The sequence below is a fragment of the Cololabis saira genome, chromosome 24 (assembly GCF_033807715.1).
Source record: "Cololabis saira isolate AMF1-May2022 chromosome 24, fColSai1.1, whole genome shotgun sequence".
NCBI classification, from domain to species: domain Eukaryota; kingdom Metazoa; phylum Chordata; class Actinopteri; order Beloniformes; family Belonidae; genus Cololabis; species Cololabis saira.
In genome coordinates this window covers 6,580,269-6,606,747 of record NC_084610.1, presented here as the reverse complement: position 1 = coordinate 6,606,747, position 26,479 = coordinate 6,580,269, and the positions used below count along the sequence as shown (strand labels likewise).

Genomic DNA, 26,479 nt, shown 5'->3' with positions numbered 1-26,479 from the left:
TTGCCATATATTCAGACTATTCACACTGATGTATAATGCCAGTTTTTACGCTTCATATCCCATATACAGCATTATGATTAAGTTGTTTGATTTTCTGAGAATTAAAGAGTGCAAAAAAAATAATCATGTTTTAGTTTGTCATTCATGCTTGCCCACATTTATTCACTAAATCCAGCATGTTCTGAAGACAGATTGAAGGCAATGTGAGGGAAAATGTCATAAGATAGAAACCAAATGTGTGACAAAGGTTTTGCTGCATGCATTTTAACATCCTTTTTAATTCTTGTGTATTTGTAACTGACTATTCAGAAGACTGCTCATTCCTACACACAGACAAAAAGTCTGGATCATCATATGTGTGTGCTTGCTTGAGTTAAAATCATAGGCTGATGTCATAGTTTCTTCCTACATCCAGAGCCCTGAAACCCAGTGACTGAAAATGAAAAGCAGTGTGATGTGAAGTTGAAGTTCTCTGAAGTGACTTAATGGAAACTCAGCTTAAAAAAAAACCTTTAACCCTTCGAACGGTGCGCAATAAAGTCCCTGGTGGAGGTGAATCATGTGCTTGTACTAAAAAAGAGCACTGTGGAAGCAGTTGAAGTACTCACTCACAGTAGGACACAAAACAAGATTTCACACATGCATGCAGTTACATTTTTAATCAGTTTATCATTCAATTAATGACCATTTTACGTATAAATCCATATGGGATTAAGAGCCCAGTTGCAGGAATAAAACACTGCCTATTTATGTTCTTAGAAACCACCATTTGCATATTCTCTCATTTCTGAGAAAAAGGAGGCCGGAGTCACTACCCATGTTTAGTGAAACACACAGGGAGTTTTGAAGCAATATTTCGCACTAAAACCATGATCCCTTCCTAAAACCAAATGGGCAATAATCCTTCTGGCTAAAAAAACACGCCAGTTTCCTGAGAAATGTGAAAAGTCATCTCTCAATTATATGAAGCAGTGGTTTGTCATGAATACAAAATGGGAAAACTATGGGTTACCGTATCATTGCACCCTTGGAAGCACAAGAAAGACATTTTTAGAAAGTCTGACACAAAGTTGAGGTCTCAAACACACTGATGTATTTGTTGATAGTTTAACCTCAGTGTTCTTTTTTGCCAGTCTTGCTGAGCTTGCCCTCAAATGAGTAGTAACCCAAACCGTCTGTTTAATTTAGCCTTCTCCTGTGAATCACGTCCTGTGAAATGAGTCATGTGCACAACTTGCAGAAGTTCTTCCATGTATATGTGTTCCTCTTAATCGGGTTTATGTGCTCGCAATGGAAATGTTACCACGTATTGGGAACAGAGAATTGGTTTGAATTAAACACGCAAAAATGTCCAGAGCAAGACAAAGAGGGGATGGAGGCTGAAAGACAGGAGTGAAAACACGTGGGAGTGGAAGAGTGGAGGAGAGAGGAAGTAGGGATGATTTCATCTGGTGCAGCACACTAATAATTATCTCAATAGAAATGTAAAAGAACATCTCAGAGAAGAAGTGCTGCTTTGAAAAGGCTTTTCTTGCTGTTCCATTTTAGATATCAATATGTCAAAGTAAGAAGTTAAGTAGAGCAAGAGTTGCACAGGTAATCAAGAAAGAAAAGTTGTAAATATGCTCTGCAATTTCATACAGGGCCTTTTTACAGGGATCGACACGTCTAATCATACAACCCACTCCCACATCTTAGTTGGATCAAAGAATACAAAATAATAACATACTCTACCATATACATACACATTTAAGAACTACAGTATGTTTGTGGACTTTAACAAGTTTGAGAGCAATTATCAAACTATATATGAGAAGTGTTACTTCTACAAGTTCCACAAAATCTAACACTTCCCAAAACTCCTTAAAAAACAGGCTGCAAGAATAACACGTAGCTTACTGATACATTGCAAAAATGCTGTTGTAATGGACAGAGGTGTTAAGCAGTTTCTCAAGGCAGGATTTGTAGAAAAGCCAGCCTCGGTACATACAATCACCAGGCACTGTGACAGTGAGGAGATGATTAAATGAAGCGTTAAATTGAATGAGTGAGAAGCGGCACAGCTGTGGAAACCAAATCCAGAGCTGTCTGGGTGCGATGAAGTGATGCAGAGGCTAAACAAGATGCTATTCATTAGACCACGACTTGAGAAAGCATCCAGCAGCTGGAGATGCTGTCTGTGACCTCAATTACCCCCCTGACTCACTCGAGACTCATTTAATTCTCAAACTGAGCTCATCTGTTTCAGCCAAGAGAGACGTATCTGAGCAAAGTGTCCGTGCCAGACTGAAATGAGTGTGATGTGACATTCCCGAAAGTTATTCCTCCTAAAAGCCCACACTGGAGCCCACTTCTGTTGGCTGAGACTTTGCATTAAATCACACTTTGATAAACAGCAATGTTAGTAAAAAACACCAAACATCCTGAGGTAATTTCAAACAATCAGCTACTGATGTGAATCCACTGAGGTCAGGAAACTCTAATCACCACACCACATGCCAAAAAGTCAAGTTGTGTATCACACTGCATGTAAGAGCGGATATCCTCATTTTAGTCCAAGATGCCAATAAGTGCAGAGGAATTTGCTCTCATTGACCAACCAGCTCAATAAACATAGGAAGGACAAAGAGCTGGAGCTTTGTCTAAACAAAAGGCTTCATACTTGGTGAGTGTGAACCTCAGAGCAGACTTCTCCCACTGCAAGACCAGCACCAAAACACAAGTTGTGTTTGGTTGCTACAGCAACAGCTATGTCGGCATTGCGGAGCGCAGGGCAGAGGAAGCACTTCTGTTGCATATACTAGAGGACAAACCTGCACATTTAAATCTCTCTCAGTTTAAAATCAACAAAGCTCCCATGACGCAGAGCCCACGTAAATTATCTGGCCCATTAGCTCCACTGAAGTAGTATTTATTCTGAAATTGACACCCCATATGAACATTTCCGAACATTCTTTACTGCAAATTTTTGTTAATTATCTAAACCTCCCGGCACACATGACCATATGTAAGCGCTTTTCCTTAAGTCACAGCGAGAATGCTTCAACCAGCTGCTTGGGAATATGTTTTTAAGTGTAATGAAACTCATGGAAATACCGTTTCAGTTTCACTTAGCGGCAGAAATCTCGACCAGATCGATGACATATTCTGTCGATTAAAATTAACTCAGCTGCCCACATTTTAAAAGAAGACATTCAGATAGTTCAAATGCAACGCAAATCTTTAATTTAGATGAATCTGAGATGGTGTGTAAGGGAAGTGTGTCAGCATATTCTCCGAAAAGCTGTTTCATTTTGGAAGCTGTGCACAGAGGAAAATGAAGACGCTCCAAAAACATGACTGAAAGGGAAATTGTGCTTCATGCTGACGACATTCCCTGATAACTTCAAATAGGATAATTGCTGACTGTTATTCAGTAATTTAGTGTCTGGAGCGCATGAACTGCTTCCAAGCTCAGGTCCAAAAACTTCATGTAAGAGATGTTTTTATGGAGTAAATGAATGCATCCTTGTCATGAATATGTGCCTGAACATTCAGGCTGTGACTGAGATTCCTCGTGATGCTGCGAACATCTAGAGACTTCAAGCAGTGTATTATTTAAAATGTACAGAGACCGCTCCAAAAGTGATGTGTCTCAGCGTCCTGGCATGTCGCTGCATGTGCAAATATAAAGATTCAAAAGTGGTCGCATAGTAAGTGAAGCATCAAGTTCACACCCTTGGAAGAAACTAAAACCATGAAATAAACTTTTAAAACCAGCTACTTTGAAAGTAAATTATTGACACTGCCATATGTTGATATTTTCAAATAATAGTGCACATCACTCTAGGCTTCAACCGTATAAGAACAAGTCATATGTCATAGTGGGTTAAAAACATGAGGAAACTGGTGTTATTCTTGAAAGTTCCTCTTCTTGGATTTCGACAAAAACAGTGGTTTCTAAGCAACCGATCATGCTGGTGTTGATGGTGGGATGAGCTGGGACAAACAAAACCCTCGCTCATCTTCAAGATTACCATCTTCAAGCAAATTCCCATTAGGGGATTTCTCTTCAGTTTGCTGATGATTCGCTACTGAAAGAAGTTATGTCTCATCTGAAAGAGAAACTTTTCAGCAGTAAATTAAGATTTTATTGCAAATTATAATTATTTTAACAACTGAACGTTTCATTTGCATCATGTGAGGCACCAGTTATACAGTAAAGGTTTAAACATTGGTTCTGTCTGTTTCCTCCATCAAAGAAGTTTCAACGCCATCTAGTGGTCAATATTCAGTACTGTAAGAGACATACTGAATTTTTCTGTCAAATGTAGCATTTAAAGAAGTCAAAATCATGGTTTACTGATTAAAAAAAGCAAAACCATGTGTGTTTTTCATCTCCTCCCCCACAGCTCTGTCTCTTCATCGTTTTCTTTACCGTATGACATTTTTGGAGTCTTACAGCGCCTTACTTTAATTTCTTTTCCTCATGTTTCTCCCCAGATACCTCTTGAAGCATTCCGACGTCCAGGACCGACAAGAATCCCCAAACCGAAGGGTTACAGCTCACAGAAAGGCAGTTCCAGTTCAACAGCAAACCTGGGACTGCACAGCAAGACTCAGCCACTGCAGGCTCATGCAGCTGCCGGGAGAGAGCAGCCTACACCGCACAACAACAACCCAAATCTCAGCAACCGCAGACTCTGATGTAGTTCTTTTACACCAAAAAGCCTCCTCCTTATTAATGTAATAAAATAGAATATCTAGGCTACGTTTTGGCATAAAGACTACCTGTTCCACTTGAACCAAATCTTCTGTGGTGCTCTAAAGGCTGCAAAATGCAGATGTCTTCTTGTGTCAGTACTTGTTCAGTGTGCACACCCTGTATGAAACCATTAGTAGTTCAACAATAGGTTTATTTAACAACCCACTAAATAATGAGAGGTAATTATTGACTTTGGACATCGCCGCGATCACCATCAATGAAACAGAAACAGAAAAATGTGTTATATGAAAATATTGTTTAATAAAATGTGATGTATATTTGTACTGTGAGTATTTGTATTCATCACCAAAGACAGTGTCTGTTGTGAGATACAGATAATGAAATGACCATTTATCCATTTGTAGGAATGGGGCACATAGATGTTTGTTGTTTTTTTTTGTTTATTAGTAGCACTAATGTACATACGTGTATAACTTGTAATGCAGTTAATTCGTAGCAATTATCTAAAAATGCGACATTTATGTTATTTTTGGTTATTAATAAAGACCTTTTGTACGCTGAACTTAGAGGAATGTTTCTTATAAGATGGAGAGAGAGAGAGAACGGTTATTAAAATACTGTAAATAATAGTAAGGAAAACAAAATAGCAAAAATTGCATAATTACAGCATGACACTGAAATGCAGTAACTTAATTCATGAAATCACTCATTCATTCTTATTCGTAAATTGCAATATATAGAATGGTACAGAGGTTTTAAGCAGTTCAGGTGCCACAATGAAGCTGTCTGATTGGTCTTCACCCCAAACTCAGTCACAAAGAACTATCTTTGGCCAGAAGAAGCAACAGGACATGCTGATACTGAGCCCTCATCTATTGCTGCAGGGGCATTTTGTAGGTTGTCGGTCCAGAGAAGAACCCATTTAAGGATCAATCGTCAATGATCCTCTCACCTATGACTGGCTCCCCTGGAGAAGACTCAAGACTAACTAATCTGTATCTGGATTCCTTAATACTCCTGTTTGTGAATCATATTTTGTATGGATCTTCACCAATAAGCGATCCTACATGGGGGTTCATGATTCTGTTCATACCCTTAATGGACAAAATTCAACAAATGGGCTTCTGGTTTGGTTGACTAGGCTGTGCTTGTTTACTTTTGCAGATTCTAAGAATCCACAGTATTTGTTTCATCAAGCACTCTTGTCAAAATGGTGCTGGAGCAGTTAAGTATGAATGAGCCAGAATGAGAACTAGCACCACCATGGCCACCTGGTGGGCTCTTATTGGTGAAGAGAAGACTGGAACACGGTCATACAGATACAGTACCAGTCTATCACAGTGTGGAGAGGAGGAGAGAAGGAAGAAGATCTACATTTCAGTCTTCACCTGTGGTAATGGAGTACTAACCAAATACAAGTGGATCAAATGGCCCCTCACCAAGGAGTGAGGTGAAAGCTCAACCTCAGAGAAAAGTTGCCACTGCTCTGCATCAAAAGGAGCCAAATGAATTAGTTCATGAACATCTCCCAGAGGAGTTGTTTCAGGCACGTCTCGTCATAGGTCGTGTCGGGACAGACCTAGGGGCAGCCGAAGAGTCATGTGTTCTACTGAAAGAGCTGGTTTTTGGAGAGGGAGGCGTGGGGATCTCCGCTGAGATCATTCTGGGATAAGTGTCAAAACAAACACAATGAATGAATGATTGGATCTTTTACAAGTGCTGGTCGGCAGGTAGTGCTTGCACATGTGTTAATATTTTATGTTTAATGTATTGATCTCTTGACACACTGGAGTATCTCATATTTCCATTCCAATGTAACCCGATAAGAAGTGAGAAACCTGAAGTTAACCCAGAAAGCCATAAAGTCTGTTATGGAGTTCAACTTCCGTCTTTCACATAGGACAACCTGAAAGCATTTTATGTGTGTATGTAAAGTACACTAAATGTTTAGACATTTTTATTAAATCTAGCAGAAAAATGTTAAACCATGATGTGGTTGCTGACACCTTTGCTTTAATGATCACATTGATAAACACTCTGATATGTGGTCCTGTGGTATCTGAGGGTTTCTAATTGTCAGCAATAACAGCATTGATCACTTCAGTTTGAACTCTTTGTATCTTGCCTAAATTAACTGAGTGGTTTCAATATGGTTTCCCAAATATAATATGTTTTGTTGTTGTGGATACAAACAACACATGCATGTCATCTAAGAGTTTTACATTCATGAAAGTTAATGTGAACGGTCAAAACAGATCTTCATTAGAACTCAACATTTTAGGAAAAGGCTTTGGGATTGCCGTCTTTGGTCACCTGCTCTACATTTCTGTCCAAACCTTCTCTCGCTGGTCTATGGTGGCGGTGCCTTCACTGAGGTCCCATCAAAGCAGCGTTTATGGCCGAACGCAGCACAGACAGGAAGTGCTCTCTTTCTTCATCTTGCTCTGTAGCACAAATCCAAGAACGACAAGGACCCTCCAGGACGAACGCATGGCACACATCTAAGGAAAAATCATTCATTCATTAAAATCAGACTGGCTAAACAATTTTCCACATAGTGAGGACTACTGAATATATATTAAGTGCCATGTACATGGTTTAAAAACTCACAGCGTGTATGCATAATTTCTCTGACATCCAGACTGGTGAGAGCGACAGATGCCAGGAACGCGTGTGAACTCTGGTGCGACAGCGTGAATGGTGTGTGGTGCACGTGCCTCCACGTCAACACCAAAGCATCATTAAACAGGAATAAGCCCACATCAGAAACCTGCTCATAGGTCCTAACCGTAGACAAACACAATCAATTCAACTGAGTCAGTTATATTGCAACTCAAAGCACACAGAAAATTTTAATTTAAAGGAGCATGAGGCTCCTTTAAGAAATGAGACTCTCGAGCGCCACCCTTCACCACGACGGCCATTGGGGGTACTGCAGCCAACAGCGAAGCCGGCACGGGAGAACGGGGAGAACGTGCATGCAGCATCATTTGACGTCACATCCGCAGGACAGCGCGGGAAATTCGGGCCCGGAATTGCAGCACACAGCATGTTCAAGGCAACGGAGAGATACACTAGAGGGCTCATTCTTTTTGGTTTGGAACGCTTCATCTGACATTATTACTAGAAAACTTAAAACGTATCCGAATTATTTTCATAAATCCTGCCTCATGCTCCTTTAACAAAACTGGGGACTTACAAAAGTGTTCATATTGCAACAAGATGGATTTAAAACAAAACAATCAAGATATGATCAGTGTGTAGACTTTCAGCTTTAATTTAAAGCAAAGATGTCCATTTTCCTGAGCTTAAAGGTATTTGGAAAAAATGACATAATTGAAGATTTTTTTTTTAAATACTTAAATTAAACGTATTTCCAAGTGTGGAGTCTATGGACATCATCAACTTCTTTCTTCCCTGGAGATGGTTTCCTGAACCTTCCATCCAGATAACTTAGAAAAAAAAGAAAAAAAACCCCAACTAATTCCAGGACACGGGAGGCTTTATAAGATGTTTTCAGTCAAAGCTTAAATCCTACTTTCCTGTTCATAAACGCCTCTAGTGTTTTACCCCCTAGTGTGTTTAAATTCATGAATGAATCTATTGGCTGTTAAATTTGACAACTTTAATTGTCTTCTGTGGTTTTCCGGTCTTTTTGATGTTCTTGAGCTAACCAGCTTTCTAAGAATGTATAAAACTGATGTCTTGCATATATCTATATGTTTTTTGTTTCTTTTCAGCCTAATGATTGACTCCCTCACGTGCACTGAAATCTCCTTGCAATGCATATCCAGTCATATCATCCAACTGCTAAATGCTAACTCAACACCAGACCTTTAATCTGCTTCGTTTGTCCTTAAGTAACGAGGGACTGCCATTACAAGTTCATTTATTCTCAATCAACTGTCCAAATACTTTAAGCACTTGAAAATTGAGGTATTTTGTTTTAAAATGGCTGTAATCCCTTAATGGCAAATTCCATATTTTTGTGAAGCGTCTTAAATTAAAGCAGGAAGTCTACACTTGGATCAGATCTTGATTTGTTGTATTATTGTGGTGGTATATAGACGCAACATCATAAGGCTCGGTCACTGTCCTAATATTTCTGAACGAGCTGAAAAATTCTGCTTTGAAGGCGACTGCAGGTACATGGACTTACAAAATACAGAACAAGGAAGTACATGACATAAAACGTCAGCATATAAATAGAAAACGTCCACAGGAACTTGTTAAAACATCGAGCTGTTACCTCAGCGAGTCTGGAATCTGCTCATTGTTGCTCCTGAGCAACACGGCTTTCTGAATTATTACCAGCTGTCTGTTTCCTTCATTCAGCTTCTACTCAAAAAATGTAAAAAAAAAAGACAGGATACTTGAAATATTTTCAGCAAAGGTGGTTTTATATGGTTTTGAACAAATGTGAAATAAGGAGAGAATTGTGTTGATCTTACCGGACAACCTTTGATCATTTGCTGTGTTTCTTGAATTAAACTATCTGCCTTGGAGTTGTCCTTTACCTTGAACAGAAGAAAACCTATGTTCAATTGCTGCACAAAGAACCATTTTGCATTTTTTTATTTTAACCTAGAGTTGAATTCTACCTTTTTTATGAAATGGCAGAACTGCAGCATCATGCTGAGGGCAGAGCAGAGGTGTGTGTGGTCCGGGTGATGCGGTTGTGTGTGTAAAGACAGAGCTTGCAGCAGAGTCACATACTCCTGTATTCTCCATACGGGACACAGCAGCAGCTCCTGCAAGCTTCACTCACACACACATAATTTTATCAGAGCATTCAGCCTTCGGACTGGTGCAGATGAAGTTATTCTCAAATGTGTGTGTGTTACCTCAGCATGTGGGTCGCAAGAGTCCTGTCTGCTCTCTTCAGGAAAGCTCGAAACGCTGGTTTAGCTTCCCTGCACTGACATACACAAACATTTAATGAAGTTTTTGTACTTGCAAGGTTATGCTAGTATAGATGTTTAAAGAGAAAAATCAGTGCTAAGGAGCAAAATTACTCGATCTATGTAGATGTGACACTGGAACCAAAATAAAATCCTTTTTATCACTGATATTTACTTCACAACCATTAAACCTGATCCAAGTGTCAATCTTCAATAATCATCTAAAATTCAGTTGGTAGAACATGCTAAATAAATTTGGTAACATTTAGTTGGTGCATAAAGTGTTTGGTCCTAATTTGCTGCCAAGTCATATTTTTATTGCTCATATGGCTTAAACTAATTCAATGCCTCTTTGATTTTGAAAAACAACACTTCTTACGTCCACAAATCATGCAATTGATCCAAAGACCATTAATAAATGTATGAAATTTAAAAAAATGTAACATATTAGAGAGCCGATGTTTGGTTTTGATGCTGGAAATAAACCGCATGAAATAAAAGAGCCCTAAATAATAAATGCCGGTATATATATTATTTAACTAATTTATACAATTTTCTGTTCTTCTGTTTATTTGCAGCGACAGTATGGCCCGACATCTCTCCAATTAAATAGATGCTTCTTTACTGAATTAATGAAGAGGTGCGTAATTGATGTTTTTTGTGGAAGAAAAAGCATCGAATGAAATGAAAAAAGAGCCTGAAGATGATCAAAAAGTGTTGATGATCATATAAAGCCTGGCTTTGTCAGACTTGTGTCGTAGATCGTTGCACGAGTGTGAAAGGAGTGTGAAAGGAGGACACAAATACCGGCTTTACCTTGTCAATGGTGTTGAGGGCTGTGATGTAGTTGTTGACATAGTTGGTGTAAACTTTCAGTTTTGAGCACAGCTTTAGAAACACATCTCCAACACACTGATGTACATCCCACTGCTGCAGCCTGGTCTGCAAATCTGCATGAAATACCCTGCAGCATGCACACAAACACATCTGCTGCACTGCGTCCCTGCAGCCACACAACAACACTGCACCTCACCAGTACTTCAAACGTGTGTACCTGTTAAGCTGCAGTATTTGCTTCAGAGAGCTGAAGATGATCTGGACGTCGGTATAGCTGACGATGGCTCTGTTGGAGTTCAGAGCTGCTGTAAGAGGTTCTTCGTACGCCTTCAGCACAAAGGGGGATGCATGAGTGAAATTATTGTGAAGGTTCAGGTAAAATAGGAAGTCCTTTTTGTGTCTAAACAGTGGTTCTTAATCTTTGATGTATCTTTTTGTGAGATTCAATTTTGCTCTTGTTGAATGTTAAGGTCTCTCAGCATTTCCAATAATACTCAGGACTGGAGTTGAGGGGGGATGAGGGGGGATGGCATCTTCCCTGAAATAAAAACGGTCCAAATCATCCCCCCTGTAAAACTGCCATCCCCCCTTTTCATCCCTTATGTCATTTCATCAATGAATGTGGTTTTACTGCTATTTCAACATTTAGAGTCATCGCCAGAAAAATAACACCAGAAAAATAACTTATTTGACAATTTTCACCTGTTTCAAGTAAATTTTCACTTGAAATAAGTAGAAAAATCTGCCAGTGGGACAAGATTTATCTTCTTATTACAAGCAAAAAAATCTTGTTCCACTGGCAGATTTTTCTACTTATTTCAAGTGAAAATCTACTTGAAACAGGTGAACATTGTTGTTTTTTCCAGTGATGAGTCTTGTTTTAAGTGTAATGAGTGTCATTTTAACTAGAAATAAGACAAATATTCTTGTTAAGATTTTGAGTTTTTGCAGTGATCCATGTTACTTATCCTGTGAAGGACAGAGGCATATTGATAAGTTCAGAAAACTGTTCTTTATTGTTGTGTTTTGATGTATTTGATGTAATCCCAGTGGATATTTAAAGCTTACAGAAGGCTGCATTTAACTGCTGCTATGTTATTCCTGCAGTATTTCTGCAGGTGTTTTGGTCACTGCTATTATTTGTAATATATTATATTATTCGTAATCAGCACAAATTATCTGTCCCCATATGATAAAATCCACCATCCCCCTGATTTTTTTTTTTACAACTCGAGTACTGATAATACTAATAATCAAAGTTGCACCTTCAGCACAGCACTCAGTCTCCCCAGATACAGACACTCGCTGTGCTGTAGCTCCCTTGCAGCTGCAGCTCTCCAGTCTAACACAGTCTGAGGAGAAGAAAGACATGATTTCTTGACTTTCTAGGCAGACTTCAAACTGCTCTGAGTGGGACAATTCAAAGAGCACACACCAGTGGCAGCTCAGGTGTTGGACTGGAGCAGGAGCGTGAACCGTGTTGTGCTAGTGACAGATCATCTACTGTTGGCTGTTTGTCCTCTCCACTGCTCCCTTGTCTCTCCTTTTCTTTACTCCACCTTGTCAGGAAGATGGACAGAAACTCCACAGGTCTGGTCTGAAGTTGAGTGAGAAAAGAAGAAGACACACACATTTACAATGACATGTCATTTAGATTTTCTCTTGATCCAAGGCATTTAAACATTATAAAGGAAATGCCTTATGATATTTTGCACCTCATTTTGTCTCGTGAGAGCAGTGAGACCTTCTGTCAGCGCTTCACTGAGTTCTTTTGACACACAAAGCTCTTCAAGGCAGATCAACTCCCACAGACAAAAACCTACAGAAGTAAGATAACACACTTCAGAGTCTACAGGATTCAGGAGTAATCTTTGCTGTGCACACATCTGGATGCAAGAGAAACCCACCCAGCGCTCGACCCCTGGCCTGCAGGCCGACTTCCTGCAGCCGTGGCTCCAGGGAGCTCCTCATCTCCCTCAGAGCCTCCTCCATCCACTGGGCCTGTCTGCACCAGCTCTGCAGCACGCTGCTGCACACGTACTGCTGCGGAGGACATGCAGTCTGCTGTTCAGAGAGTCCTGTAGACACATCAGCAGCAGCCCACTCACTGAGGACTAGATTGGGTTTTTTTAAAGAAAGAGAAAAGAAAAAAATATATAATAAAATCCTGTAGCCCTCACATCATGCCTGACAGTTAATTTCAAGTCTAACAAAGTGGTTACTCACTGCCTTGGAAACTTCCTGTTGCAAGTCCCACTGGCGTCCAAACCTCCAGACCAGTCAGTGTAGAAAGATTGCGGACGAGAGCAACTCCTGATACTATGAAGAGCACACAAACACGTGGTTACCGAGAGTTAATGGCATTGAAAGTGTTTGTGTGTCCTAACAAATGTGCTACCAGAAGCAGCCAGTGGGCAGAAGATATCAATCCCTCCTCCTTCTTGAGTTGGTGCCACCCAGCCACAGAGTTTTTCCCAGAATTCCCTGTGATCGGGGGTCAGCAGGGTCGTCTCAGATAGACTAGTGCCTGTAAGGTTTGAGATCAAGCATGGTCAGCACGATGCCACTCTCTGGGTTTGTGTAGAGTAGGACTCTTTGAAGCTGTGAACATTCAGAGTTTCTGCAGCCAGAACATCCTGCTCTCAGGCCATGGTAGCTTTTATGTACACTTGTATTTCTCTGTCTGTGTTGCTCTTGCCCATGCAGAGTGAAGGATTGTGGGTATGCAGCCAAAGCAATCAGGTTGTTTGTTTTTGCTTTTAAGTTGCACATTTTAATCTGTGGGGGCCACCTCACTTCTGGAGTTAAAGAACTACTCCTGCTTTGGCTTCATGTTTCCTTTTAAAGACAGTAAGAGTGCAAACTCATTTGCTATTAAATTGAAGTCTGAAATTCCTTATTTCAAAAGAAAAAACAAAAAAACATTTCCACAGCAGTTGAAATGCAGCCACAGAAATGACCTCATGGTATCCATGATGTAAAACCCCCACCCCTCCTTGAATATTTGCATGTTGTGTACTGCTACAAAAACACTTCAAAAGCCAAAAATGTGCTTTTGGGTTTGAACACACCATCAATATGACATCTGTAAAGTAGGAGAACTGGTGTATCTTACAAAGAGAAATAAAAAGGTATGACAGGTTCTTCTGATGTAAATCTAAAATCTGCACTGATTGAGATTTGTCCAATATACTATAAACTTAATGTCAGATTCATTCAAATCAAAAATTACTCAACTCATGCAGCCAAAGAATAAAGACAGACATTTTTAAAACATTCACACAACAATAAAGATTCACAATGAGCTGCTGGTAGTGGATGGATCAGTAAGCAATGTGTCCACACATTAATGAAGCTCACCGAGGAGAAGATGAACTTCCTGTGTTCCTCCCGGGGCGAGCAGCCCCAGCCTCTGAACCGGCTGGCCTGAAATAGCCCTCTCCGCCTGGGCTAACAGAGCAGAGAGAGTCCCTCTGTGGTCAAACAGGACCACGGTCACCTTGGCTCTCACACCGCTCAGCAACATCTACATCAACAACAGAAGAGTGGACACAAAGAAATACATGCCAATGTATCCTATTGATCAATGATTCAATCAATTAGACTATGACTATGTTTACATGCATCAATAACCCTTTTAAAACCCGAATATTAGCAATAACCTGGTTTTGCACGGGCATGTAAACACCAATAACCCCTTTGAATAACCCGAATTTGCTCATATTCCGGTTTTTAAAAACCCGAATATGAGCCCTGGGTTACTCCTTTCATAATCCGAATATTTGGTCATGTAAACACCAAATGGAATATCCCCATCAAATGGAACAGGAACTTGTTTTCTGCGCATGCTCTGTTCGCAAGGAATCTTGGTCTTTTGAGTCCAGGACTTACAAACATGAGAAATGCAAGACCACGCCACACTTTTGGAATGAGGAGGAGACTAATCACTTCATAAATGTAATGAAGGATATGAACATTTTGGCATTTGTAGATGGTAGAAAGTACGGGGATAGCGAGATTTACAAGAAGGTGAGCGAAAAGTTGCACGAAGCAGCATTTGTTTTGAATTTGGATACAGGAAGAAGAAGCGGAAATTACGTGAATTGTGTCATGACGTTCTCCGCGCGTCGCTGTTTTGATGGAGATATCCCAAATGATGAATTACCATGTATACAGGGATAACCCTGTTTGCTCATGCATGGAAACGGAATATTCAGAATGTTTCAGTAACCTGAATATTAGCAATAACCCGAATTTTGACTGCATGTAAACGTAGTCCATGTTTTTTCTCACCTCATAGGCAGGAATCCTGTTGGAGATGAGCAGTAAGAGTGCAGGACAGGTGTGATGACGGGGAGAGTGTGACAGTGCAGGTCTGCAGGTGTAGGAAGACAGCTGTCCTCTGGCTTTATGGAGACGTTCACTGTAGGAAAATATATGCAGTTTACAACATTGTACAACATTTTTACTGACAAAATTAAACAGTTTCAGAAATCTGTTTTCTTGCAGAGCTTGAGCAGGACATTTTCAGCTGACTCCTTTCAAGGCTTACATATGAAGTTTCAAAAAATGAAAAAAAAAAAAAAAAAAAAAAAAAAAAAAAGAAAAGCAACCAAGGAGCAAAGTAATTAATATCACTCAAAAACGTTTTTTTTTTTTAGCTTCTACCGGGAGATAGTTACCCATCAACGCTGGAGGTCTGGACTCTCTCCAAGCACTGAGTTACAGTCAAATATGGCTCCGTGACCAGGCTGAGATGGAGACTGGAAGACTCAACGGTCCTGGGAGGCCAGGAGAGGGAAGGCCAGGAGTTCAGCGTTGTCCCAGAGCTGGGCCGGACCTGCTGGGAGCCTCCACCTCTGGCTCCTTCTAGCCTTCCAGAGCAACCCCACGGTCTCCTGGTTTGCATTGATTGTCCTGTATAGATAAGAACCAAGAGCTCTAATCCATCAATCAAATTTACACTAAGAACAACAACATTAACGTTTTTGTTGTAATTAGGACCCGAGCACTTACAGTGTGAAGGCCCTATTGTATCTGTAGGAGATGTCGTTTTTTTTTTCCTCGTTTTTATTTTTTTTCCAACGAAAGGAGGACCTTTTTTCCCCCTAAACGTGCCCCAAAAGTCACCAAATTTTGCATGCAAGCCAGGCCTGGCGAAAAATTTGATATTTAATGGTTTGCATTAATGGCCGTGGCAAAATGGCTCAACAGCGCCCCCTAGACAACTTTGTGCCTCAAGCCCCACAATGCGGTTTGACGTACATGCACGAAAATCGGTACACACCTGTATCATGTCGCAACTTAAAGAAAAGTCTCTTGGCGCCATGGCCGGAACCAAACAGGAAGTCGACCATTTTGAATTAATCAGGTAATTTTGGCGCAATTTATGCCATTTCTTCTGCAGTTAATACGGCCCGAACCGTAACGTGCACCCAGGTGTGTTATACATCAAAATGTGCGTCGCCATCCTGCGACGACGCACATTACTTTTCTCAGTCAAAACCGTTACCGTGGCGACGATAAATGCCAAAAAGCGCGCCACCCGTTCATCTGATTGGTCCATATTTGATAGTTCCTACTTTCCGCCATAACTTTTGAATGGTTTGAAATAAAGACTTGTGGGTGGTGTCATCGGACTCGGTTTTGAGTCCTTGAACAAAATTGGTGCAAATTAGCCCCGTCCCTTCTTCTGATTGGTCGATATCTGATAGTTCCTACTTTCTGCCATAACGTTTGAATGGTTTAATATAGAGAGTCGTGGGTGGTGTCCTCCGCTAAATGTCCAGGCCTAAAGAATCTACATGCAAGTCATACAAGCGCTTCCACTGCAGCTGAACGTGCACAAGGGTGTGAGGGCCCATTTTAAGTTGTAATCTTTAAGAAAGTCATTTTTATTTTCATCATTCATGTCTGAACAGAGATACTGCCCAATAACATGAGGCATGGTCCAAGTGGGAGTTACGTGGTCTAAAATGACATAATTGTCTAGAGACACTGCTGTTTGAATGTCGGATTTGTACACATTGTTCCCTTTATCTGCATCTTTCTTTTCACCAAGTTTATAGTGGATCTAATCACATAAGAAAATGCACACCGTTAAGCACTTCTATTTTAACTCACTTTTCTCCTCCTGAAGCTTTTCTCTGACTCTCTGCCTGATCCTCCTCTCTTTTCTCCTCTCTTCTTCCTCCTCTGTCCCACTCATGTTTTGTTGGTTAAGGGTCCCGTACACCTCAGCTGCTTCCCGGGGAGTGAGCCAGTCCAGCGTGGACACACAGGAGATGTAGTGGTTCTTCCAAGCACCAAACTCTTTCCCTCCTGGTGTGTATGGAAGGAACCAGCCCCTCCTGATGCACCGGCCTGCCCAGAGACAGTCCTACAAGCAAGGAGAGGAAGGTTGAACTCTTGATAGAAATAACTCACCACTACAATTGAAATGAGTCCTGCGAGCCTCTCACCTGCTCTGCCAGGACCCTCCAGTGCCAGCTGACTTGGGCAGCGCTGCAGAGGTCTCGAGGGGGCAGAAAGGACATGACATACAGGGATAAAAACCGAGGCAGCACCGCTGTGAAGTCCACTCGTGACACGGAAACCGTCTCAATCAGCAGGTCCCTGCAGAACCTGCTTGGATTGTCAGGGGTTTTGAATTAAAAAATAAAGTAATCCCATGTTTGGATATCAGGCTGATAATTGAGAAAAAGGTGCACAGAAAGCTGGTTAGCAATAACTTTACTTGAGTTGCAGTTTGGTGCAGCGCGTGAGCAGAGAGTTCAGCAGGTGTTTCCTTTGCACATCAGTCCACAGGTCAAACCAGTGAAGCACAAGATTCACCCGCTCCTCAAATAACTGGGAACACATGAGGATGGATATTAACAGGTCATACACAAGCTCTGTTCCAACAATCACTGTAAAAATATCTGAACATAGATGCAAAACATCAGCCCACGAAGGACAATAGGACTCACAGGAACAAGTCCCAGATTCATTAAATGTGCAAAACGTTATTACTCTCAAAACTGGATAATTTTTCCAAAGGGGACCAATGAGTATCTTTATTTTTAGAACTTGTGCCTTATATGTATGTATGTTTGTATGTATATATATATATATAGTTTGATATCGCTGTTGCTGCCATTATATATTTTTTTATTTTTTTTTAAAATATTTATTTAATTTTGTGTTTTTAATGTTTTTTTTTTTTTTTTTTTTTCCCTAGGGTAATTATGGGGAGGGTAGGAATGTGGGTATAATAGAAATCATGTATGTGAAAATGTGAATTGTGAAAATTATTGTGAAATAAAAAGATATAAAAAAAAAAAATGTGCAAAACGGTGCTGAGATATTCCTTGTTTAGTTAACTGTGGGTTCATATGCAAAAATTAGGCCACATTTACAGATTGTGGGTCAGATTTAAACTGAAAGATTTAAGGTTAACTCAATTATAAGAAAATGTGGGGACCATTCAAGTATTGGCTTGAGCTACCACAGAAAAAACAAACAGGATTTATTTGGTCAATTTAACATATACTGCTATTTCAGTCAGGATATATAAATACACCTTAAACTGATCAAAGTGAAAAGTTAGCTTAAACATCCACTTCCTGTGTAATAAGCATCTAATGGGCTTACTCTTACAACATCTCTGTGTGTATGTGTACAGTTTTAAGACCTCAGGTTTAATTTGAAAAAGTAACATTTCCTTTTCTTGTAGGCTATTTTTATTGATTTATTGAATTTCATTTAAAATGTAATGTAACCAGGCAGTTCTGTCTTGTGTGCGCCATCTAGACGCTGAGGGAGCGTGAATACGCACCTGTTCCAAATCAGCTTAATTGATCAACATAATAGAATAGCATGATCCATATCCTACGGAAAAGTATTAGGGCCATGCAGGAGAAAAAATATTTCAGAGGGGAAGATCTTTTTTTTATTGTGCACTTAAAAAAATTGTGCACTTAGAAAAAAGTCGAAATGTCGAGATTAATGTTGAAATACAATTTCGAGAAAAAAGTCGAAATGTCGAGAATAATGTTGAAATACAATTTCGTGTATAAAATCAAAATTTCGTGAATAAAGTCGGAACTTCGAGAATAAAGTTGAAATACATTTCGACTTTTTTCTTGAAATTGTACTTGACATTAATCTCGACATTTCGACTTTTTTCTCGACATTTCGACTTTTTCTCGAAATTGTACTTGACATTAATCTCGACATTTCGACTTTTTTCTCGACATTTCGACTTTTTCTCGAAATGCATAATGAAAAAAAAATCTTCCTCCTCTAAAATATTATTGTTATTTTTCTCCTGCCTGGCCCTAATACTCTTCCGTAATATCCTGTCAAGTACTCACTAATGTAGTGCAAATTAATAAATGCAATACTTAATCCAATAGTTTTGAATCCCCGTTGGTCGTGTTTGGCCCGTGTTTCTGACCTGCAGGTTGCTCTCTCGGTGGTTCAGGGGGGTCCAGCTGCTGAAGCGGGTCCGGGCCCGCAGGTCCGGAGGGGCCGGCAGGTCTGGCCCGTCCAGCTGCCACCGCTGCACCGAGTGGGGGGAGGATTTAACCCTAGACTCCATCCCTCACGGTTTTCCCCTCAAGTTTTTGCTTAAAAGAATGACTGTCAAATTAGCCGTGTCTTATTTTTTCTTTTTCTTGAAGAGCAAAAACGCTGCTGGCCTCTGCTGCCAGTAACCATAGAGACGCAGCAACAGAGATGAGGGGATTCCTTCACATCCGTCCTGGACGCACATTACCGACCACGTGGGTTAAAGCGCGACCATTTAACTGGCAGAAAGTCCTCATGATGCGAAAATAATTAAGAAACATAACATTTAAGCTTTTAATCTGCAGCACGCAAGACATTAATGGCTGTCCAAGTGTGAGACATTTGATGAAGCAAAAAAAAAAAAAAAAATGAATATGATTTCTGTAAGGCCTCCTCAAATATGAAATCATACACTGGGAATTATTTAAAAAGTATCTAATGTAGATTACACTACATTTTTTTTACGTAACAAATTCTATATAATTTTGTTGTCATTTTGGATAGGCCTACATCGGACATTGACTTCTTAATTCTACTCATTAATTACATTTTTACGTGGGTCGTGCAAGTATCATACTGTACATCTCGCATTATAATACATACATCATTATGATGTATGTATTATAATGTGTATATATATGACGATCATATGTAATACATACATAATACATATATCTCGCATTATAAGGTTAAATATTATATCAAATAATTAAGGAAACATGTTTATGAATACATTAATTAACAGTAATACCGTGTAAAAGAGAACTCGTAAACAAAAAGCCCATTTCAATGGAAAATGTAACTACAACCTGCCAGGATAAAACTGAGCTGCTATGACGGCGAACCTCCAGCAGGTGGCGCCCTTGGCCACCCAAAGACTGTTCCTCCTTTAACAGTCCACGGGCCAGACCACATGTTGGTACCACTCAAGGTGGCAAAACCTAGTAACATTTCTTGAAAATTGTCTATAGATGATATTTTGGTGCGATAACCCATTAAGTGGTAGCTTTATGACAGTTATCAGCACATAAAGTTGTAGCTTTATGACAGTTATCAGCACATAAAGTTGTAGCTTTATGACAGTTATAAGCACATAAAGTTATCCACCCCTTGCAATAAATAGGTCTCTAAATGCAGGGGGTAAATCCTGTTTTGTGCTCATTTTCAGACCTTTACTCATATGTTATTGGGGCATGTTTGGTAACATTTTGTACTCTCCTAGTTTTCATTTGGACCTACTTTTGGGCCTGTCTAAAAAATATAAAAAGGTCCATTGGTCAAAGGTCAAACTGTCTCAACAACTATTTTTCCACTATTTTCACCTAAACTGTAGTCTTTCTTATAGCACTGTGAAATGTAGGAACATCACTGACACAAATAATAACCCCAAAGGACTCACGGTTACATGTGTTACACTGCCTTTATATGCTCTTGAAAGTTTTCCACCCCATATTCTTTCTTCATGTAGAAATGTACAGCCTGAGTTCTCGTGGGTTAAACTTTTTTTTTTTTTAGGAAAAACAGCCAAGAAACTCATTTAACACATTTATTGTGTCAATAAAAATAAAATAATCAAAAAGTTAACAGTATAGTCGCTCACATCCCAACAATACTGGTTATAATAGAAAGTGACAAAAATAAATCTTTAAAAACAAAATGCAGCATCAAATGATTATCTTAAAACTCAAGAGTGAAAAGCTAAAATCCTCATGAACTATGAAAGTAGAGTATAAGTTAAGAATCAATAAGGCAAAAAAAAGGATTTAATTAAAAGGAAATTAAGGCTTTTCATGACGTCCACATTTGGATCATTTCGTCTTTACTAGTATTAAACCGACACAGGTGATAATGTGCGGGGTGTTTGTCCTTTTTCATGGATATGTGCAAATATATTCAACACTGAACAGTGTGTTGGTAGAGATATTACGCCTCACATGTCCACCAAGAAATCATATGCAAAATCACTTCCTGAACTAACATACTCTGCAGTTTACATTCAGATCTACTATGAGTAAGGTGTTATATTTGTCTGATTTAAATACTCTTAATCAAGATATACGATTTCCTTTTCTCACTATCACAGATTTGATCTACGTTTATGTTTATAGCTGCTTGTTAAACAGTAGAAACATATTTCGCTATTTGCAATAAAAAAAGAAAGTCAAGCTTTGGGTATTTAGTTTTAAGAGACTAATGTAAAGTCGCTTATTAAACAGATTAATTTAATATACACAATAAAATATACTCATCGTAACAGATGCTGAGATTTAATCACAGCTATGTTAATCGCTGCCATCTTGCTCTTTAGAAACATTAGAACTATTTTCTGTTAGCAGCTGGCGCATCCCTGTGGCGCCGTCTTTAAAATACATCCATGAAAATACAGGGAAAGTTGGGGAACAGCTTTGCTGCCATTTCTGTTCAAATACATCACAGAAGCAGCACCTGAAAGCACATCCCACCTCCACATAGCAGAAAACAGTGGGTTTAGTAGAGGTAAAGAATAAAGAAGAAAAGGGGAAGAAAAAAAAAAAGAAAAAAAAAATAAATCACATGCTGGATGTCCTCGGGATTTCTTGAGTGTCGGCGAGATTCAGTTTCTGACTGAAGAAATAAGGTTAAGAATAAAAACAAAACAGGTGGAAATTTCCAGTTACTGTGGCAAGTTAAGAACCTTTTTCAAACCTTTTTAAAAGCAATAAAGCATGAATATGGAAAGTTTTACAGACCAAAAGGATACATGGAGGAACTCAGCTCCTCAAGCTGGGGGAAAAGAAGATTGTTGTTGTTAATTTTATTGCACATACCAACAATTTGTATAGATCATTGTATGAGATCCTTGATACTTTATCCGGTTCAACATGTAACAAGCAATACTAAACTCTTTAAGAGCTTAGCACATTCATGGAGGATAAGTAGCCAAATCCTCAGAAGGTTAACTGAGAGAGCATGCAAACACGCTGTGATTTTATGTGTTATATCGTCAACATTTCAAAAGCAGGAAAGCTACTGATACGTACATAATTCACCAAACCGTACTTGATTGTACACTGTTAAATTAACATTTAATAAGAATCAATTGCACACATAAAAGGGGATAATTAGAATAAAGATAAGGTCTCATTAATTCAAGAACTCCCTGCCAAGATCATGACCCTTACATTAAAAAGCAACTTGTCCATGTTGGAATCACTGGCCATTTTCTTCTGGTCTTCCGGCATTTCGTCCACCTCACCGTAGAGGTCAAAGTGCAAGCGTGCAAGCTTCTCTTGCATCTCTCTCACGTGCTCCATCTGGTCAATGGAGCACTCATTGCCTGAGACAAAGAAAACAGTTTGTCAGCTGGTATTTGTTTGAAGCACTACTTTTCTTTCAATTCCTTAGCCATTTGCAATTTTCTAAATTTTTTATCTTTTTGTGCAGAAAATAGTAGTAAGTAAACCACAAATATTTTCTGAAACTGCCAAAGACTGGTCAGTTTGTGAGTTAAGACACTACACTGGATTTATAGCAACCCTTCAGGTTATACCATACCTGTCAAGTCTCCCGTTTTGGCCGGGAAACTACCGTATTTTACCCCTCTTTCCCGCCGTTCCCCCGTATTAGTATTTTCTGGAAAATGTCCTGTTTTATGATATAATAATTTTTAAAAAGCATTCCTGTGCCTCTCCAAACTGAATTGTCATTGGCCTCGCGAGAACTGCCACTTGTTGTAGCCTGGTTATCGCGAGGTTAGTGGCAACAACGGGAACAAACTCGGAACAACAAATCAGAGATGGATGGATGTAACCAGAGAGGAGACAGTTCTGCCAAAAAAGCAAAGACTTTGTTTAAATATCTCTAAAAATGTGATACCAAATTTACTTCCCTAAAGAGGAGCAGGTGGGGCAGAGAGCCACATGAGTTAAAATGACAAATTAAAAGAAAATGTAAATGTTTCACTTGAAGACAATCAATGTGTATATAAACTGAAAATATTTAAAATAAAATAAATGTGCTTTCATTCCCTTTTGTGTTTTCATTTAGGCTCTATTATAGGAATAAGAATGTCCACAGCATTTCAGTGTCAACAAAGGTCGGCCTATCAGATTCTGAGCACATAATTATAGTTTTTAAGTGTGTGACAGGTAGTTAATTTAGATTTATTGTAAACCTGTCTTACAATGTAAGGGATACTGGACCTCGGTTGGGCTGGTGGGACGGCTGGCGGTGGAAAATGTCCCTTATTTTTAAATCCAAAACCTGACAGGTATGGGTTATACAGGTCCGTGACGAGTCCTTTGTTGTTCTCATGTACAACGGTGTGCACTTGTAATCCCTGGGTGCTCCAGTGAAGTGCTGAACTTACCAAATGCCTGAAGTTTCCCTGAGTGGAAGTCGTTGAGGAGACTGAGCAGGCCATTCTCCATCTCCTGCACATCTGACACATCCGTCAGAAATGAGTGCTGGACGATGGGTGCTGCCTGGCCCTGGCCCTGGCCCTGGTTCTGGTTCTGGGTGGCTTTACCGCCCAAGCCGTGATACTTGTGCTTATCTCTGACTCCCCTGGGAAGTGAGATACACATACACAACAAAAAGTCAATAATGAGAATAATGAGGATTTATTATACGCCAGAGAAATTGCATAAAATAAATAGTGAGATTTAATTTCTCTGCTGGCATTGTAAGAAACAAAAAGGAACATTTTTTCATATGTTTTGGTCATGTGATGCACTTTTCTTTTTTTTGAATTCTGTTACCAAGTTGATATCTCAATGTTTACATGTATTTGTCTCTCTGTCACCTCGTTTATGTCTTTCGGGGATTAGTATGTCAGACAAGTGGAACAAATATAAATGCAGATATATAGATCTTGCTATGTTGGCAGCCAGGAAATGTATAACTTTATATTGGAAAGAATCTAAACCCCCAATATTAGTCCACTGGTGGAATGAACTCTCAAGCTACCTTACACTTGATGATATTTATTACAAGAGTAAAGGCAGATCCTAAGACTTTTTAAAAATATGGCAATCTCATATAGAATTTGACTTTAAGAATCTCGTAGGTCAATGTAAGGCATAGTGACAATGATAAGACCTGAGTGCAATGGTTTGTGTTGTTTTGTTGTCTTGTTTGTTTTAAGTGGGGTTTTCCCACCGTTTATGTCTGTTTGTTTTGTTAGGTTTTTGGTTTTGTTTCCGTTTTGTTTTGAGGGTTTATGATTGGATATCATTTTGGTTCTTTAACGGACCAGCCCCAATTTAGGATTAGGAAAACAATGACATGAAGTGTTTCCTACTTTTTTTTTTGATAAGTCCCGTTCATCATGAAGTATGGTAGGAAGACTATTTAACTATTTAATTATTATTTCAGAGTCATTGATATGGTAGTACTATCTGGTATTTTCAATTAGTGCAATGAGTAGAATTTTTGGTTAGAATATTTGGCATGATCATAGCACTATGAAATATGTCTTGGTGTGTATGGACTTTGACTGACTTAATTTTTTATTGGAAGCTTATTAACTATATATTATTCTATGATTTATCCTTATTTGATTTATGGTAATATTGTTTGGGCAAATATATACCCTTCCAGTCTTCATCAACTTTATGCAAAAACGATATGTAAGACTGGCAACTTTTTCCAACTCTACGGAACCCTCTACTCCTCTGTTCAGAAAACTCAAACTTCTTTCAGTATATGACATAAATATTCATCAGATGTGTGTTTTTATACAAACATATGTTTTTGCATTTTTCTTTACCACTATCGTTTACTAATTTTTTCAAATATAATTCTCAAATACATTCATATAATACTAGACAGCTCAATCATCTTTATCTTCCTTTTTATAAAACTAAACACGGCCAGTATTCCCTCAGATATCATGGTGTACAGATATGGAACTAAAAATCTCACATTATCAAAAGCTCTGTTTCTCTAGAGATTTTTAAAAGAAATGTATCATCTAATTTAATTCACATTTAAAAAATGTCACAAGTTTTCTTTGTTGATTTTTTTTTTTGTTATTGATTATTTTGTGTGTTGATGATCTGTAACTACTGTATGTAGTCTAACCTTCTTTGTTTTTTGTTTATAGTTTTCGTCTTGTTGTGTTTTTGTTTTTTGTAATTACTGTTTTACTTCCTAAACTGAGGGGAGGTCCGCTGCATAAGCCTGTTGGCTTTTTGACCTCTCCTGTCACATTTGTTTTACTGTTTTGATTGTAAGTGTTACTTTTATTGTGTGCAAACTAATAAAATAATGTAAAAAAAAAATAATAAGTTGAGATGCGGGGGTTTTGTGTTCTATGTATGTACAGTAGGCCCCTCTTGTTGTGATTGAAAATATAAAAATAAATAAATAGATAGGTATTGCACCCCCCCTGGATCCCCCCACACCTCTTGTACTTGCTCTTCTGGCCGGAGTGCGCCCCGTGAGTCCCGGGGTTGTGGCTGAAACCCGCCTGCCTTCCCCCGGAGGAGGAGCTGGTCTTCCGGCCAGAGCCGCCGGTGGGAGCCGCCGTGCTGCTGGAGGTCCTGGGGCTCTTTCTCTTTAGCTTGCGCTCCTCCATAGTCTCATGTTACGGCAGAAAGGTGAAGAAGCACGTAATGACGACACCACGTGTTACAGTTAACACCAAAAGCCAAGCGGATAGAAAGCAGCTCTCCGCCCTGCTAATCTCTAACACCAGGCACGACAGTGGCGCTACGTGACAGAAACACAAGCCGAATCAACCTATCTGCCCACAACTGTAGTATAATCGATCCTATAATACATACACTGAGGACAAGCAATGCATAAGATAAAAACTATGAGTTTGGTGTGTCAGTGTTGTCGCTGGCCCAGCAGCAGCTGATCGCTGGAAACTTCCTGCTTTAGGCTGATTTATGGTCCGCGTTACACCAACGCAGAGCCTACGCCGTAGGTTACGTACCCTACGGCGTAGGATCTGCGTCGATTTAACGCGGAACCATAATTCAGGCTTTTGGTGACACCAGTGGGCCGCGTTCCAAACCGCTCACTTCCCACTCAGCAAGCTCCTAAACATGGACGCGTTACAAAACACACGAGCCTCCAGGATAATGTCATTGTAAATATGGAATATTGTCGAGTATGCTAATATAACAAGAGATTTTTTTTGTTGAGAGAAATTAGTTTATGTACTTTTAAATAAGTTTCTGACCTCACGGAAGGAGGTGAACAACGAAATCGAACTAGGTCCAGACGTAGGCTACAAACTGTGGTTTGCGCAAGACAAAATTATGTTAAATAAATAAATGCATACCTAAATAAGAAAATATGTAAAAACAATAATCTAGGATAGATTTAAATAATTTTCCTCTACACTCCAAAAACTGCTGATTGTCTTAAGTTTTTAAAACCCAAAACTCAATACAAAAATAAAAAAAATAACAACAATAAACCTAAGAAATAGCATGCACTTAGTAGGCTACATAGTACAATTTTTGTAAGGGTGTGCAACAAAACCTGTTTACAA

General features: G+C 39.3%; 3 protein-coding genes across 3 annotated transcripts in view; 1 reads left to right on the top strand and 2 right to left on the bottom strand.

Moving 5' to 3' along the window:
- filip1l (filamin A interacting protein 1-like) overlaps positions 1–5,261 on the top strand; it is a 71,442-nt gene extending 66,181 nt beyond the window's left edge. The window contains exon 6 of the mRNA XM_061716185.1: positions 4,483–5,261. Within this exon, the coding sequence (XP_061572169.1) occupies positions 4,483–4,686 (204 nt within the window). The 3' untranslated portion in view covers positions 4,687–5,261. The remainder of the gene's footprint in view (positions 1–4,482) is intronic.
- Positions 5,262–6,914: 1,653 nt separating this feature from the next.
- LOC133424816 (epithelial cell-transforming sequence 2 oncogene-like) lies at positions 6,915–19,074 on the bottom strand. The gene is made up of 21 exons (XM_061715340.1): positions 18,881–19,074; positions 17,180–17,292; positions 16,905–17,067; positions 16,567–16,822; positions 15,126–15,360; positions 14,737–14,866; positions 13,804–13,969; positions 12,842–12,970; positions 12,670–12,762; positions 12,351–12,557; positions 12,159–12,262; positions 11,879–12,040; positions 11,709–11,795; positions 10,661–10,770; positions 10,423–10,570; positions 9,550–9,623; positions 9,307–9,463; positions 9,157–9,222; positions 8,955–9,043; positions 7,316–7,488; positions 6,915–7,206 (listed from the first exon to the last, which is right to left on the bottom strand). The coding sequence occupies exons 1-21, from the start codon at positions 19,022–19,024 to the stop codon at positions 7,073–7,075; spliced, it is 2,940 nt and encodes a 979-aa protein (XP_061571324.1). The 5' UTR covers positions 19,025–19,074; the 3' UTR covers positions 6,915–7,072.
- Positions 19,075–21,521: 2,447 nt separating this feature from the next.
- Positions 21,522–25,848, bottom strand: ccdc28a (coiled-coil domain containing 28A). Its single transcript, XM_061715456.1, has 5 exons — positions 25,380–25,848; positions 23,342–23,538; positions 22,155–22,309; positions 21,734–21,756; positions 21,522–21,597 (listed from the first exon to the last, which is right to left on the bottom strand). The coding sequence occupies exons 1-5, from the start codon at positions 25,550–25,552 to the stop codon at positions 21,543–21,545; spliced, it is 603 nt and encodes a 200-aa protein (XP_061571440.1). The 5' UTR covers positions 25,553–25,848; the 3' UTR covers positions 21,522–21,542.
- Between the last annotated feature and the right edge of the window lie 631 nt (positions 25,849–26,479).

What these genes read in the sequence shown, in the direction of transcription:
- ccdc28a (XM_061715456.1), bottom strand. Translation starts at nt 25,552, where the DNA reads ATGGAGGAGCGCAAGCTAAAGAGAAAGAGCCCCAGGACCTCCAGCAGC. An exon ending in CAGAAGAGCAAGTACAAGAG is followed by an intron (nt 23,539 to 25,379) that starts GTGTGGGGGGAT and finishes CTCACTTCCCAG; the next exon opens with GGGAGTCAGAGATAAGCACA. An exon ending in GAGGAGCTGAGTTCCTCCAT is followed by an intron (nt 21,598 to 21,733) that starts GTATCCTTTTGG and finishes TTATTTCTTCAG; the next exon opens with TCAGAAACTGAATCTCGCCG.
- LOC133424816 (XM_061715340.1), bottom strand. Translation starts at nt 19,024, where the DNA reads ATGGAGTCTAGGGTTAAATCCTCCCCCCACTCGGTGCAGCGGTGGCAG. An exon ending in GGAGGGTCCTGGCAGAGCAG is followed by an intron (nt 16,823 to 16,904) that starts GTGAGAGGCTCG and finishes CCTTGCTTGTAG; the next exon opens with GACTGTCTCTGGGCAGGCCG. An exon ending in AACAGGAAGTTTCCAAGGCA is followed by an intron (nt 12,558 to 12,669) that starts GTGAGTAACCAC and finishes AACCCAATCTAG; the next exon opens with TCCTCAGTGAGTGGGCTGCT.